The 15,384-nt window shown below is 48.6% G+C and overlaps 1 protein-coding gene across 1 annotated transcript in view; it reads right to left on the minus strand.

Annotated features, from left to right (window-relative positions):
- Positions 1-5,038: 5,038 nt before the first annotated feature.
- Positions 5,039-15,384, minus strand: part of LOC140429984 (LRP2-binding protein-like) — an 82,160-nt gene continuing 71,814 nt past the window's right edge. Inside the window, exons 7-10 of the mRNA XM_072517560.1 lie at positions 14,800-14,942; positions 14,518-14,623; positions 5,514-5,737; positions 5,039-5,231 (exon numbers count right to left, since the gene is read on the minus strand). Coding sequence (XP_072373661.1) covers positions 5,195-5,231; positions 5,514-5,737; positions 14,518-14,623; positions 14,800-14,942 — 510 coding nt within the window. The 3' untranslated portion in view covers positions 5,039-5,194. The remainder of the gene's footprint in view (positions 5,232-5,513; positions 5,738-14,517; positions 14,624-14,799; positions 14,943-15,384) is intronic.

The raw sequence follows: 15,384 nt of genomic DNA on the forward strand, positions 1-15,384 counted from the left end.
GGTGCAGGATTTCCTACGTAGGCAGGTCTCAACCTTCCCGCTCCTACCACCAAGGGAGATTCAGGACGGGGTAGTCTCCAGAGTGTGGGCGGGAGAAGGGAAGGTCTCCGACATCGATAAGGAGCTCATGGGGTCAGAGGACACGCAGACTGAGGAGCTGAATGCAAGTGGGAGGAGTTAGGAGGAGAGATAGAGGATGGTCTCTGGGCGGAGGCATTGAGTAGAGTCAACGCGTCCTCAACATGCGCCAGGCTCAGCCTGATACAGTTCAAGGTTGTTCGCCGCGCTCACATGACAGTGGCCCAGATGAACATGTTCTTTGGGGTAGGAGATAGATGCGCATGGTGTGCGGGAGGCCAGCGAACCATGTCCACATGTTTTGGACATGCCCAAAGCTCAGGGGATTCTGGCAGGGGTTTGCGGACATCATGTCCACGGTATTAAAAACAAGGGTGACACCGAGTCCGGAAATGGCGATTTTCGGGGTATCGGAAGATCCGGGAATCCAGGAGGAGAAAGAGGCAGACGTTCTAGCCTTTGCTTCCCTGGTGGCCCAGAAGCGGATATTATTAGCTTGGAGGGACTCAAAGCCCCCGAAGTCGGAGGCCTGGCTATCTGTCATGTGACAGATTTCTCTGCTCGGAGAAAATCATGTTTGCCTTGAGAGGGCCATTGTTAGGGTTCACCCGGAGGTGGCAACCGTTCGTGGAATCTGCAGAAAATTAAACGTCAGCAGAAGGGGGGGGTTAGTTTAGATTAGAGTAGGGGAATAATAAAGGTGGGACCTGTAAGGGAGGAAGCAGGCTTTTTGCACTATGTTTATAGACTTATGTATGTTGTTTATTTTGTCATTTTAAAACCAAAAATATCTCAATAAAATGTTTATTTTTTAAAAAAGAAACCTGGGGAGGAGAGTCATTTTCACAGTCTGTACTCTCCCAGCCAGTGACAGCAGGAGCATGTCCCACCTTTAAAAGTCCTCCTTCATCTGTTCTACTAGCTGGGTCAGGTTTAGTTTACGTAACAGCCCCCAGTCCCGTGCCACCTGGATTCCCAAATAACGAAAGCTCCCTCCCACCACTCTGAACGAGGCAGCTCTTCCAATCTCCTCTCCTGCCCCCTTGCCTGGATCGCAAACATCTCGCTTTTCCCATATTCAATTTGTACCCCGAAAACCGGCCAAATTCCCCTAAAATCCTCATAATCTCTCCCATCCCCCTAACGGGTCGGAAATATACAGGAGCAGGTCGTCGGCGTATTGCGAGACCCTGTGTTCTACCCCCCCCTCGGACCAACCCCTTCCAGTCCCTTGAAGCTCTTAGCGCCATCGCCAATGGCTCTATGGCCAAAGTGAACAGCAGTGGGGAGAGAAGGCATCCCTGCCCAGTCCCCCGGTGCAATTTAAAATAGTCCGAAGTCAACCGATTCATTTGGACACTCGCCACCGGTTCCTGGTACACAATCGGACCCAATCAATAAAGCCCCGCCCAAGCCCGAACCGCCCCAACACCTCCCACAAATAGTTCCGTTCCACCCGGACGAAGGCCTTTTCTGTGTCCATCGCGACCTTCCACCTCCCTCCCCTCTGGGGGCATCATGATCACGTTTAAGAGCCTTCTAATGTTGCCCGTTAGCTGTCTGCCCTTAACAAACCCCGTCTGGTCCTCCCCTATCACCTCTGGGCCACAATCTTCTATCCTTAAGGCCAAGATTTTAGCCAACAATTTGGCATCAACATTCAATAGGGAGAATGGCCCGTATGACCCGCATAGCTCCGGGTCCTTCTCCTGCTTCAGGATCAGTGAGATCAAGGCCCGTGACATTGTCAGGGGAAGAACCCCCTGCTTCCTTGCCTCATTAAATGTCCTCACCAGCAGTGGGCCCAGCATCTCAGAGAATCTTTTGTAAAATTCCACTGGGTAGCTGTCCGGTCCCGGGGCCTTACCCGACTGCATGGCCTACAGCCCGTCTGCTATTTCTTCAATCCCGGTCGAGGCTCGCAACCCCTCCACCAACCCTTCCTCCACCTTCGGAAACTTCAACTCACCCAGGAACTGTCTCACCCCCTCTACCCAAACTCCATCTGTAGCCTCCCCCGCTCCTTCAATAACCCTGCCTCCGGGGCCTCCGCGTATCTCCTGTCTACCTGGAGTATTTCCCCAATCAACGTGTCTATCTCTGCCCTCTCCACTTTCCTCCTGTGGGCCTGTATCGAAATTAGCTCCCCTCTAACCACTGCCTTCAGCGCTTCCCAAACCATTGCTGCCGAGACTTCCCCCATGTCGTTTATTTCCAGATAGTTCTGGATGGACTCCCTTACAAGCCCGCACACCCCCTCGTCCGCTAACAGTCCTACGTCCAATCTCCATTGTGGTCGCTGGCCCCTCTCCTTGCACACCTGTTGATCCACCTAATGTGGGGCATGGTCCGACACAGCAATCGCCGAATACTCGGTATCTACCACCCCCGTCAGTAGAGCCCTGTTCAGAATTTAAAAATCGATCCGGGAGTGTACTTTATGTGCATGTAAAAAGAAAGAAAACTCCTTCGCTCTTGGCCGACCAAACTTCCATGGGTCTACCTCACCCATCTGTTCCACGAACAACTTTAGTTCCTTCGCCATTGCTGCCACCCTCCCTGTCTTTGAGCTCGACCCGTCCAACCTTGGGTCAATGACCATATTAAAGTCCGTCCATGATCAGCTTGTGTGAATCCAAGTCCGGGATCTTCCCTAACACCTGTCTTATAAACTCCACAATATCCCAGTTTGGTGCGTAGACATTCACGAGCACCCGGTACCGGTGTCCCCTCCAGCTTCCCGGTGACCATGATATACCTGCCCCCCAAATCCACAACTATTTTCTCCGCCACAAATGACACCCGTTTATTAATCAGAATCGTGACCCCCCCACCTAGTCTTAGAGTCCAACCTCGAGTGAAATACCTGCCTGACCCACCCCTTCCTCAATCTGGTCTGATCTGTTACCCTCAGGTGTGTCTCCTGTAGCATTGCCACGCCCGCCTTCAATCCCTTCAAATGTGCGAACACGCAAACCCTCTTAACCGGCCCATTCAGCCCTCTAACATTCCACGTGATCAACCTGATCAATCGATAACCATCACCCTTCTTAGGCCAGCCTCCAGCTCGCAGCCCCGCAGGCCCGCCCTTCGGCACCCTCCGTCCTTGGCCTCCCATTTGTCTCCCAGCAACAATCCCTCCCCTGTCAGCAGAGCAATTCCTCCCCCCCCCCCCCCCCCCCCCTCCCCCCATTAACAACACAATTCCAACCACCTTTAGCAAACTTATCATATGCTCACCCCCCACGATTTTACTCGGTTGAATCCTGCTCTTCTTTTGGCCAGATCCGCAGCCAGGTCCTGGTAGCCTACTGTTCTCCCACTTGCAGCTCCGTGTCTGCTTGGCCCATCGCAAAATCTGTTCCGTATCCAGGAACTGGTGCATTCACACCATCATCGCCTTCGGCGGCTCATTCACACGCAGTGTCCTTGCAAGCGTTCTGTGCACTCTATCCACTTCCACGTGTCGATCAAACGCCCCATCACTCATTAATTTCTCAAGCATATTCACGACATATGCCCTCGCATCCGTTCCCTCGCAGCCCTCAGGGAGGCCGACGATCCTCAAGTTCTGTCAACGGGATCTTTTCTCCAGGTCCTCCACCTCTTGCAGCCTTTTCTGCTGATCCCTCATCAGCATCACCTGTAACTCCAGCTCAGTTAGGTGTTCCTTGTGCTCGACCACCTCCTCAACCTTCTGGATCGCTCTACCTTGGGCTTCCAGTCCCTGCTCCACCTGGTCGATCGTGCCTTGATCGGGTCTGGACCTTCCTCCTTTTGCTTGGCGAAACCCTCCTGAATAAATTTCACCAGATGCTCCACTGACCACTGGGCCGCTCTGCCAGTACCCTGCACCTCCGCCATGTTTTTCTGTGCTGTGGGTTTTACACGTGCCTTCTCTGCTCGATTTTTCTTTCTTATACGACCACTTCTGGTCCACGTCTCCATATACTGGCGTGGGATTCCTCCTCGCTGTCCCATCCACTCCCGATTTTTCAAATAAAATTCGAAATAAGTCGGGGAAAAAGTCTGTCAGGATCGGGAGCTACCAAATGTGCTACCTCCTACTCCATGGCCGCCACCGGAAGTCCTTCATTGCAGTGTTAATGTAAACCTACTTGTGACAATAAACATTATTTATTTACTTGCTTTCATATTTAACTTCTTTTTGATGTTATGAATCCTGCAGTATCCCGTCCTCGTTTTAAAAATGTTATTGACGCCCATTCTCATATACAAGCCCATTTTGCTATATACCGCAATGATACTGAGAAAATATTGAAAAATGTATTTCATCACACCGGCTCCTTCCGTGTCATGTGACTGTGTATTCCGTTCTGTCTGTGCAGGGTAACTGAGTACTCAAATCCGTTCATGCAACGTGGCAGTGTATCCAGGCCCGTTTGTGCTAGGTAACTGTGTACCTGGGTCCATCCCTGCTGGGTGACTATGTACTGGGTCAATTTGTACAGGGTGACTGCGTACCCAGGTCTGTTTGTGCAAGGCATGCCTAGTCAAAGGGGGGCATTATTTGGCCAGCTGGCGCCATGTTGCATGGCATGGCAGATGCAGGCCGCCGTCATGCGCATGCGCGGCCACGGACCCGGCAATTCTCCGATCGCATCTGCAGCTAAAGCCGGGGCTCTATGCTGTGTGCCTGCTAGCCCCACGAGACGGAGGATCGGTGCAGCTTTTGCACCATTTTTTGGGCATAAAACGCCACTGTTCTCACGCCGGCGTCAGCACATAGTCTCCCAAACGGAGAATCCAACCCCCTTCATTTGAAACAAGTAGATCGAATTAAAATAGGAGAATCACAAAATGCATTAAGCAGTCTGCTGAATAAAACATGCCATGTCGATTAAACTCCCATGAGACCAATTCAGGCTGAACAGCAGGTACGTTCTCACATTTCTGGTCATTATATACATGTTTGTACATTTTTATATAGAGCATGAATAGACTCAGCTACTGATGTCCATTATATAGAGCATGAATAGACTCAGCTACTGATGTACATTATATAGAGCATGAATAGACTCAGCTACTGATGTACATTATATAGAGCATGAATAGACTCAGCTACTGATGTACATTATATAGAGCATGAATAGACTCAGCTACTGATGCCGACAAATAAAGATTGAATAATTCTGCCAAAATAAAGAAAATAAAAATGAATTATACAAAGGGCATCTAATTCAAACAACATTGCAGGTTAATGGATTTTGTGAAATATTGTTGCATAATGCCATTCTTCACCTCTATGAATTAAATTATTAATTTCATCTACAATACCTGGAGCTCCTTTAGTCAGAAAAGTGGAATTTCTCCTGACTCAATAGTCTTTCAGTCCAGGACACAGTTTGATTCTCTCTAGGCACAATTATGTTTATGGTTGTGTTGACAAAAATTAGTTTGATCATTCTTATTACCTTTGAGCAAGTTCAACAGTGCTATGGTATAGTTTACGACTGTAGAAGTCAGCAACTAGGTGACCTTGAGCATAAACATTTCCTCTGCTTGATGCTTCCTTCAGGCAAACCCAAGCTGAGTATTTATCCTTCCGGATACCATGTCCAGTGAGGTACAGTAAACCCAATACACCCTGAGATTCTAGACTTCCATTGCCACAGGCTTCAGAATGCCAAAAGAATGCCTAGAAAAGGGAAGCACACAAGAATGATACACTCGTTAGCACAAAATACTACGGTATGAGGCTGAACAGTAATAACATTTATGGGCAGGTCAGGCTATGAAAACTGCAGCCTTTACATACACATGCTTGTCATTCAGGTTTAGACATTACAGTTCTGATTATATATTTCAATTAAGTCAGTGGTTTCTACTGAATGTCTTTGATTTAAAAAAAAATTATTTTCTTGAAATATTTTCAAAATCTTGATTAATTTTTAAAAGCAGGGATTTTCTACTGCAGTGAATCCCTCATTGAGTGGGTGGAGGGGAAGGTTTCCTCCTCATTATTGTATTCTGAACTCTGAATACTTTTCTGGGATATTGTCAATGGCTAGGATGGGAAATGGTAATTAGAATGCATGGAAGCTCATGTCGAGTATGAACACTGGTTTAGGCTCATTGGATCAATGGTCAGTTTGTGTGCTGTAGGTCCTATGTGCCACACATATCAAAAAATCATGGGCCGCCTGCCCAAAATATTTAATACATGGAAATCAGAGCAGAAAATTGTGCACCAGCAATACATGTAATGTAACTTTAGTGCAATCAATGTTAAACATAGTTTATTTAAAAATAAATTTAAAAAATATTTATAGCATTTTATAATTGTGTATTTATTTGTGTGCCTAGGCAAGCGTTCACTTATGTTGGTGAGTGTTGGACAGTGTCATAAGGCAGAAAGTTTGGGGTGGGCATGGTATTTATGTGGGAAATGATATTCAAAGATACATGTTGAAATTTGTTATTTGAGTGTGAAATTTAATGTGTGTCTAATTGAAGGGAAGGTTGGGGAATTTGGATTGAGTGGTGGGGCCAACTTTAAACATTAAAGGAAGTAGCAGAAAGAAAGAATGGAGTTACAGGAAGGTTGCTGGTAAATAAGCGTAATGAGAATATTGGTGATGATTTGAGTAGTAAGGTGTATTTGGGCTGAGTATCAGTCGCAAAAGATATGGGGAGAGGAGAAAAGTTATTCATTGCAGATATTTTGGTAAGCATGGGATTGACACTGTTCTCTGCAACAAAGAGCAAGAAGCCAGAAGGCTGCGTTGCCTGCATGGTACCAGGGTTTGGAACATTCGCTCAGGCCTGGAGAGGACGTTATAGTGGGAGGGGAAGATCCAGTTGTTGTGGTCCCTATAGGTACCAATGACAAGGGCAGGATGATGTAGGGGGTTCTTAATAGTCAGTATGCAGATTAAAAAGCAGAACTTCGAAAGGCAATAATTTCTGGGTGGAAGAAGTGGTTTGTGCAGCATTGGCACCAGTACTGGGGTAAGTGCCAACTGTACCATTGGGACGTTCTACAGCTGAACTGTGCTGGAGCTGGTGTTCTGGTGAGCTGCATAACTAGTGAAATAGAGGGGACTTTAAACTAAATAAAGCAGGCAAGGGATCACATTTGTGAAGATGTGGCTAATCAAAGAGTAGAGACAAGGCAAGAGAGAAAGGTATTAAAATAGGAAGTGATAAATATAATGTGACAGAAGACATAGAGTACAAATCTAAGAATGAATCAGTCGAGACTAGACATTATAACAATAACAAGTATACAAAACTAGAATCCCTGTATCTGAATGCATGTAGCATTTGAAACAAAAGAGATTAACTGATAGCATATAGAAATATTCAAGGACAATCTAATAGCCTATCAAACAATCTAAGAGGCAAGCTGCAGGATGACATACATTGAAACCTGAATATTGAAGGGCATGTGACATTCATGAAGAAGCTAGGAAAAGGTACTCTTAACTAATGGTGGTATTAGAAAATTAGAGAGGAATGACCTAGGTTCAGGAAACCAGGATGCAGAAGCAGTTTGGGTAAAGATGAGAAACAATAAAGGCAAGAAGTCACTTGTGAGGGTGGTATACAGGCCTGCTCCCCGACTGTCTACACAATAGGACAGAGTATAAAGGAATGTAGAATGGGAGCTGTTCAGAAAGGTACAGCGGTAATCATGGGTGATTTTAATGTACATCTGGCCTAGAAAAACTAGATAGGAAAAGGTAGCCGAGGTAAAGAGGTCAAAGAATGTTTTCGGGATAGTTTCTGAGAACTCGAGCCAACCAGAGAGCAGGCAAGCTATACTATACCTGATATTGTGCAACAAGGTGGGATTAATTTATGATGTCCTGCTGGAGGGACCCCTAAGTAGCCGAGATCATAATATAATTGAATTTTACACTCAGTTTGAGGGCGAGAAGAGTACTGGTATTTTGAACTTAAATGAGAGCAATTATGAGAGTGTGAAAGCAGATCAAGTTCAAGTGAACTGGAAAATTAGGTTAAGGTTTGGTCATAGAGAAGCAGCAGCATACAATTAAGGGGCTACTTCAGAATACACAGAATAGATACATTCCAAGGGGAGGATCCATCGCCTACTGACTATTAAAGAAGTTAAAGGTAGTGGGGCACGATTTTGTGGGTCTGTTAGACACGAGCGCAAATCCTGTAATGGCCAGAAAATATCATGAGAGGCCTGAGGTACCCTCAATAATGACGCTTAGAGATTAAACTGTAAAGAAGGCTTTATTAGGCTAATTAGGCTAATAACTATGCTACAGATTTGGACGAGTGCTGACTGCTATACAGACCATGAGGCAGGCCTTTATGTATGGCTCCCAGATGGGCGGAGCCAGAGGCGGAGTCCCCAGGGTTCCAAGCCTGGCCTTAAAGGGGACATCACCTTACATGATGATAAGGCAGTAACCGTTCATCACAAGGCCAAAACTGAATTTGTCAATGTACTCTGTCGATTATTCGGGTCCTGCAGGGGAGCGGTGCGGGGAAGGGGCGTCTGTGGTGGAGGATCCAGCGGGCGCCAGATCCCGGAGGGAAACCGTATCTTGCCTTCCGTCGGAGTACTCCACGTAGGCGTAACTGGGGTTGGCGTGGAGCAGTCGGACCTTTTCAACTAGGGGGTCCATTTTATGGCTCCTCGCGTGCCTCCGGAGAAGAACAGGTCCCGGAGCCGTCAGCCAAGGTGGAAGCGAGACCCCGGAGGTAGACTTCCTGGGGAAGAGAAACAATCGCTCATGAGGGGTCTCATTTGTGGCCGTGCAGAGGAGTGACCTAATGGAGTGTAGGGCATCGGGTAGGACCTCCTGCCAGCGGGTGGTTGGGAGATTTCTCGACCGCAGGGCCAGAAGGACAGCCTTCCACACGGTCGCGTTCTCCCTCTCCACCTGCCCGTTTCCCCGTGGGTTATAGCTGGTCGTTCTGCTCGAGGCGATGCCTTTGCTGAGCAGATACTGACGCAGTTCATCGCTCATGAATGATGTACCCCGGTCGCTGTAGATATAAGCAGGGAAACCGAACAGGGTGAAGATGCTGTGCAGTGCCTTAATCACCGTGGCTGAGGTCATGTCGGTGCAGGGAATGGCGAATGGGAAACGGGAGAACTCATCGATCACGGTGAGGAAATAGGCATAACGGTTGGTGGACGGGAGGGGCCCCTTGAAGTCCACGCTCAGTCGCTCAAAGGGGTCCGAGGCCTTCACGAGCCGAACCTTGTCTGGCCGATAGAAGTGCGGTTTGCACTCCGCACAGACCTGGCAGGCCCTGACCATGGCCTTGACCTCCTTGGTTGAGTAAGGTAGGTTGCGGGACTTGATGAAATGGACGAGCCGGGTAACCCCCGGGTGGCAGAGGTCATTGTGGATGGCTTGCAGGCGGTCCTCCTGCGCGTTGGCGCACGTGCCGCGGGACAGGGCATCTGGGGGCTCGTTGAGCTCCCCTGGACGATACTTGATATCGTACGAGTAGGTGGAGAGTTCGATCCTCCACCTCAAAATGTTATCGTTTTTTACTTTGCCCCGTTGCGTGTTATCGAACATATAGGCGACCGACCATCGGTCGGTGACGAGGGTAAACCTCCTACCGGCGAGGTAGTGTCTCCAGCACCACACAGCCTCCACAATGGCTTGTGCCTCCTTTTCGACTGCAGAGTGTCGAATCTCGGAGACGGTGAGGGTTCGGGAGAAGAACACTACTGGTCTGCCTCCTTGATTGAGGGTAGCAGCCAGGGCGATGTCTGATGCATCGCTCTCTACCTGGAAAGGGATGGTTTCGTCCACCGTGTGCATGGCGGCCTTGATGATGTCGGCCTTGATGCGGTTGAAGGCCAATTGAGCCTCAGCCGAGAGGGGAAAAGTGGTGGTCTTTAGGAGTGGGCGGGCTTTGTCCGCATACTTGGGGACCCACTGGGCGTAATAGGAGAAAAGCCCCAAGCACCGTTTGAGGGCCTTGAGGCTGTGGGGGAGAGGGAGTTCCTTAAGGGGGCGCATGCGGTCTGGGTCGGGACCTAGGACCCCGTCTTCCACGACATAGCCGAGGATGGCCAGCCGGGTGGTGTGGAAAACGCATTTGCCCTCGTTATAGGTCAGGTTAAGGGCTCGGGCGGTCTGGAGGAACTTTTTGAGGTTAGCGTCATGGTCCTGCTGATCATGGCCGCAGATGGTGACATTGTCCAAGTACGGGTATGTAGCCCGCAAACCGTACTGGTCCACCATTTGGTCCATCGCCCTTTGAAAGACGGAGACCCCATTTGTGACACCAAAGGGGACCCTGAGGAAGTGGAAGAGCCGGCCGGCTGCTTCGAAGGCAGTATAGAGGCGGTCTTTTGGTCGGATGGGGAGCTGGTGGTAGGCAGATTTGAGGTCGACCGTGGAAAAGACTCGGTATTGGGTGATCCGATTTACCATTTCCGCGATGCGAGGAAGGGGGTACGCATCAAGCTGCGTGAATCGGTTTATGGTCTGGCTATAATCCACGACCATCCGTTTCTTCTCCCCGGACCGGACTACCACCACTTGCGCTCTCCAAGGGCTGTTGCTAGCCTCGATGACCCCCTCTCCCAGTAAACGCTGGACCTCTGACTTGGTAAAAGCCATATCTTGGGCACTGTAGCGCCGGCTCCTGGTGGCGACGGGCTTACAGTCGGGAGTGAGGTTAGCGAATAGCGAGGGGGGTGCGACTTTCAGTGTCGCAAGGCAGCACACCGTGAGGGGGGGAAGGGTCCGCCGAACTTCGGTGTCAGGCTTCGGTGGCTGCACTGGAAATCCAGTCCGAGCAGCAGGGGGGCACAGAGGTGAGGGAGGATATAAAATTTGAAACGGGTGTATTTGGCACCCTGGATCGAGAGATCCGCAATATAGTACCCCTTGATTTGTACCGAGTGGGACCCAGATGCGAGGGCTATGGTTTGGGATGTGGGATGGGTGCGTAGGGAGCAGCGCCTTACCGTTTCAGGGTGGATAAAGCTCTCCGTGCTCCCGGAGTCGAAGAGGCATGCAGTGTCGTGCCCGTTGACCTGGACCTGCATCATGGAGTTCTGCAGGTGTTTTGGCCGAGTTTGATCGAGGGTGATCGCACCCAGTCGCGGGTAGTCGGAGTCGTAAAATGGCCGCTGCCGTTGGTCGCACGTGTCGGGTCGAGAAGATGGCCGCCGACCAGATGGCCGCTCCCATGATTCGCACGAGGCTGATGACGCGTCAGAAGAGGACGTGTCGGGTCGGTGCGCAGCAGCATTGCGAGGCCTGCGGGCCTGATTTTCGGGCCGGCTGTTCTTTGTTTTTCTGGCCCCTGGGTCTGGCCAGGCAGACCCTCGCAAAGTGCCCTTTCTTCCCGCAGTCGCTGCAGATCGCGGAGCGGGCTGGGCAGCGTGGGCGTGGGTGCTGGCCCTGCCCGCAGAAGTAGCAAGGTGTGCCCCCATGGTGAGCGGGTCGCCGCGTGGCGCAGGCCTGTAATACGGGCGAGTCTGAGGAAGTCCGGGGGGGGGCTGGCAGAGTCCGTGGGGTACGTACCCAAGTTATGTCGGGCCACCTCCAGCGAGGAGGCGAGCGTTAGCGTCTCCTGGAGGTCTTTTGCCCCGTTTTCGAGCAGTCGCTGCCGGATGTAGGTCGAGCGGATGCCGGACACGAAAGAATCTCTGATGTGCAGGTTCATATGGACTTCCCCTGTCACATCCTGATGGTCACAGTCCCTGGCCAGTGCGGTGAGTTTCTCAACAAACTCGTCGAGCGATTCCCCCGAGCGCTGCCGGCAGGTAGAGAGCAGATGCCGGGCGTGCACCTCATTGACGGGTTTGACAAACCGCTTGCGGAGCAACTCAATCGCTTCCTCATAAATCGTCGCCTTTTCGAGCGTGGCGGAGATTCTGTGACTCACCCGGGCGTGGAGTAGACGCAGCTTGCGTGGCCCCAGGATGGGAGTCTCTGCGGAGTCCAGGTAGGCCTCGAAGCACCGCAGCCAGTATTTAAAAATTTCCTTTGCCTCCGGCGTTCGTGCTTCCAGATTGAGCTTCTCTGGTTTTAGGCCTGCGTCCATCCTGAATCTAGTTTAGCCTAATAAATTGAGGTACCCTCAATAATGATGCTTAGAGATTAAACTGTAAAGAAGGCTTTATTAGGCTAATAACTATGCTACAGATTTGGACGAGTGCTGACTGCTATACAGACCATGAGGCAGGCCTTTATGTATGGCTCCCAGATGGGCGGAGCCAGAGGCGGAGTCCCCAGGGTTACAAGCCGGTCTTAAAGGGGACATCACCTTACATGATGATAAGGCAGTAACCGTTCATCACAAGGCCAAAACTGAATTTGTCAATGTACTCTGTCGATTATTCTATGTACTGTGTACGTTCCCTTGGCTGCAGAAAAATACTTTTCACTGTACTTTGGTACATGTGACAAATATCAATCAATCAATCAATGAAAGAGAAATCATGTTTAATCAATTTATTGGACTTCTTCGAAGAAGTAACATGTATTGTGGATAAAGCAGATAGGATGCTTTCTGTGTTGCATTTGTAAAAATTGGTCTGAGTCAATGTGGACATGCCTTAATTTTCTGAGGAAGTATAGGTGTTGTTGTGCTTTCTTGGTAATAGCGTTGACGTAGGTGGACCAGGACAGATTGTTGGTGAAGTGCACAGCTAGGAATTTGAAGCTGTCAACCATCTCCACCTCGGCATCATTGATGCAGACAGAGGTGTCTACGATACTTTGCTTCCTGAAGTCAATGACCAGCTTCTTAGTTTTGAGAGATTATTATTGTTACATGACACCACCATGTTCTCTATCTCCCTACTGTACTCTGACTTATTATTGTTCGAGATCCGACCCACTACAGTCGTGTCATCAGCAAACTTATAAATGGAGTTGGAGCCAAACTTTGCCACACAGTCGTGTGTGTATAGGAAGTATAGTAAGGGCCTAGGTACGCAGCCTTGCAGGGCCCTGGTATTGAAGAATATTGTAATGGAGGTGTTGTTGTTCATTCTTACTGATTGTGGTCTTTGGGTCAGGAAGTAGAGGACCCAGTTGCAGAAAGAGGAGCCAAGTCCTTGGTTTTGGAGTTTTGATATGAGCTCGGCTGATTATGGTTTTGAAGGCAGAGCTGTAGTCAATGAGTAGGAGTCTGACGTAGGGGTCCTTGTTGTCGAGATGCTCCAGGAATGAGTGTAGGGCCAGGGAGATGGCGTCTGCTGTGGAGCCATGGTTGTGAATTACAGTGGATCAAGGCATTTTGGGAGGATGGAGTTGATGTGTCTCATAATAATAGTAACAATCTTTATTATTGTCACAAGTAGGCTTACATTATCACTGCAACAAAGTTACTGTGAAAATCCCCTAGTCGCCACACTCCGACACCTATTCAGGTACACGGAGGGAGAATTTAGAATGTCCAATTCAATGAACAGCACCTCTTTCGGGACTGGTGGGGGGGAACTGGAGCACCTGGAGGAAACACTTCAGAATAATAGATGTCAAGGCCACCGGGTGGTAGTCATTGAGGCATGTTGCCTGGTTCTTCTTTGGCACCGTGCCACAGGAATCGGTGCTGGGCCTCAGCTTTTTACAATCTATATAAATGACTTGGATGAAGGGACTGATGGTATGGTTGCTAAATTTGCTCATAATGAAAAGGAAAGTAAGTTGTAAAGAGGATATAAGGCTACAAAGGAACCTAGGTAGGATACGTGAATGGGCAAAGATCTGGCAAAAGGAGGATAATGTTGGAAATTATGTCCATTTTGGCAGGAAGAATAAAAAAAGCACACTATCTAAATGGTGAGAGATTGCAGAGCCTTGAGATTCAGAGGGATTGGCATGTCCTAGGGTATGAATCACAAAACACACAGGTACAGCAAATAATTAGGAAACCTAATCGGGCAGCACAGCAGCAGAGTGGATAGCACTGTGGCTTCACAGCACCAGGGTCACATGTTCGATTCCCTGCTAGGTCACTGTTTGTGCAGAGTCTGCAAGTTCTCCCTGGGTCTGCGTCGGCTTCCTCCGGGTGCTCCGGTTTCCTCCCACAGTCCAAAGGCGTGCAGGTTAGGTGGATTGGCCATGATAAATTGCCCTTAGTGTCCAAAAAGGTGAGGAGGGGTTACTGGGTTACGGGGATAGGGTGAAAGTGAAGGCTTAAGTGGAGCGGTGCAGACTCACGGGGCCGAATAGCCTCCTTCTGCACTATATGTTCTATTTCCTAATAGAATGTTATTGTTTATTGTGAGGGGAACTGAATGCAAAAGTATGAGATTATGCTTCACAGCGCCAAGGACCTAGGTTTGATTCTGGCCTTGGATGAATGTGAGTGTGGAGTTTGCACGTTCTCCCAGTGTACACATGTGTTTCCTCTCAGTTCAAAGATGTGGAGGTTAGGTGGATTTGCCATTATTAATTCAAACATACTGTGCCTTTAATATTTAGATTCCAAAATCCTCTCCTGTACCTTTTGCAAATCCTGTGACTCAGGTCGGCAGTAGAACAATCCCAGAATAGTTTGGGCTTTCACACTCGCCTTTGGGTTACCATCATCTGCAGCAATAAGCCATAGTCTGCAAAGAGCAAAGAAAAGCACAGTAACCAGAAGAAAAAGACTTGCATTTGTATAGTACCATTCACCACCATTGGACATCTCAAAGCACTGTACAACCAATTAAGTACTTTTTGAAGTGCAGTCCCTTGTAACTTGAATCAAATTGAGGATGGTAAGAAATAACAACTTACTAACCGTTCAGCTTCTTTATCACTCTGCTGGAGGCCAAATCCTTCGAAGGAAGCTCTGCCCAAGTTGTAAAATGCTGCAAATTTCAAGCGTCGTGCTCTTGTGTCATCAGAGTTTATGATTCTGTTCATATATTCCACACCTAATGCCTGGCAAAAAGAGCAGTGTAATTAAATGCTGCAAGAATACAGAAAGATTATTGGTTTTGAAAAATCAGCTCAATTTTCCAGAAATCATCAAAAGCTTTTGTGGTAGACTTTAGGACCCTAAATACTGCATCCGAACTGTGACCCAAAGGCTAGGTGCCACGCATGAGCCCTGGAAATCCAGCTTTTGAAGAATAGGCAACTAATTCTTATATTTCTAAATGTCTAATTTACTGCCTTGCTTGTTGAATTTTGTAATGCAGCTGTGGGAAGAGCTGTTCTTAGCACTACTGCTTCATTCGTGGTTATTGCTGATCAGGTTAGTATCCTGGTTAAGTATCAGTACATTGAACTAAATACAAAGTAATGACAGCGTGAATTAAAACTTTGAGATCAATTTTAATTCTATATTTATTTTAAGTGAGCAGGTGAAGGAGCAAGTTTG

This window comes from Scyliorhinus torazame, chromosome 9 (genome assembly GCF_047496885.1).
Source record: "Scyliorhinus torazame isolate Kashiwa2021f chromosome 9, sScyTor2.1, whole genome shotgun sequence".
NCBI classification, from domain to species: Eukaryota; Metazoa; Chordata; class Chondrichthyes; order Carcharhiniformes; family Scyliorhinidae; genus Scyliorhinus; species Scyliorhinus torazame.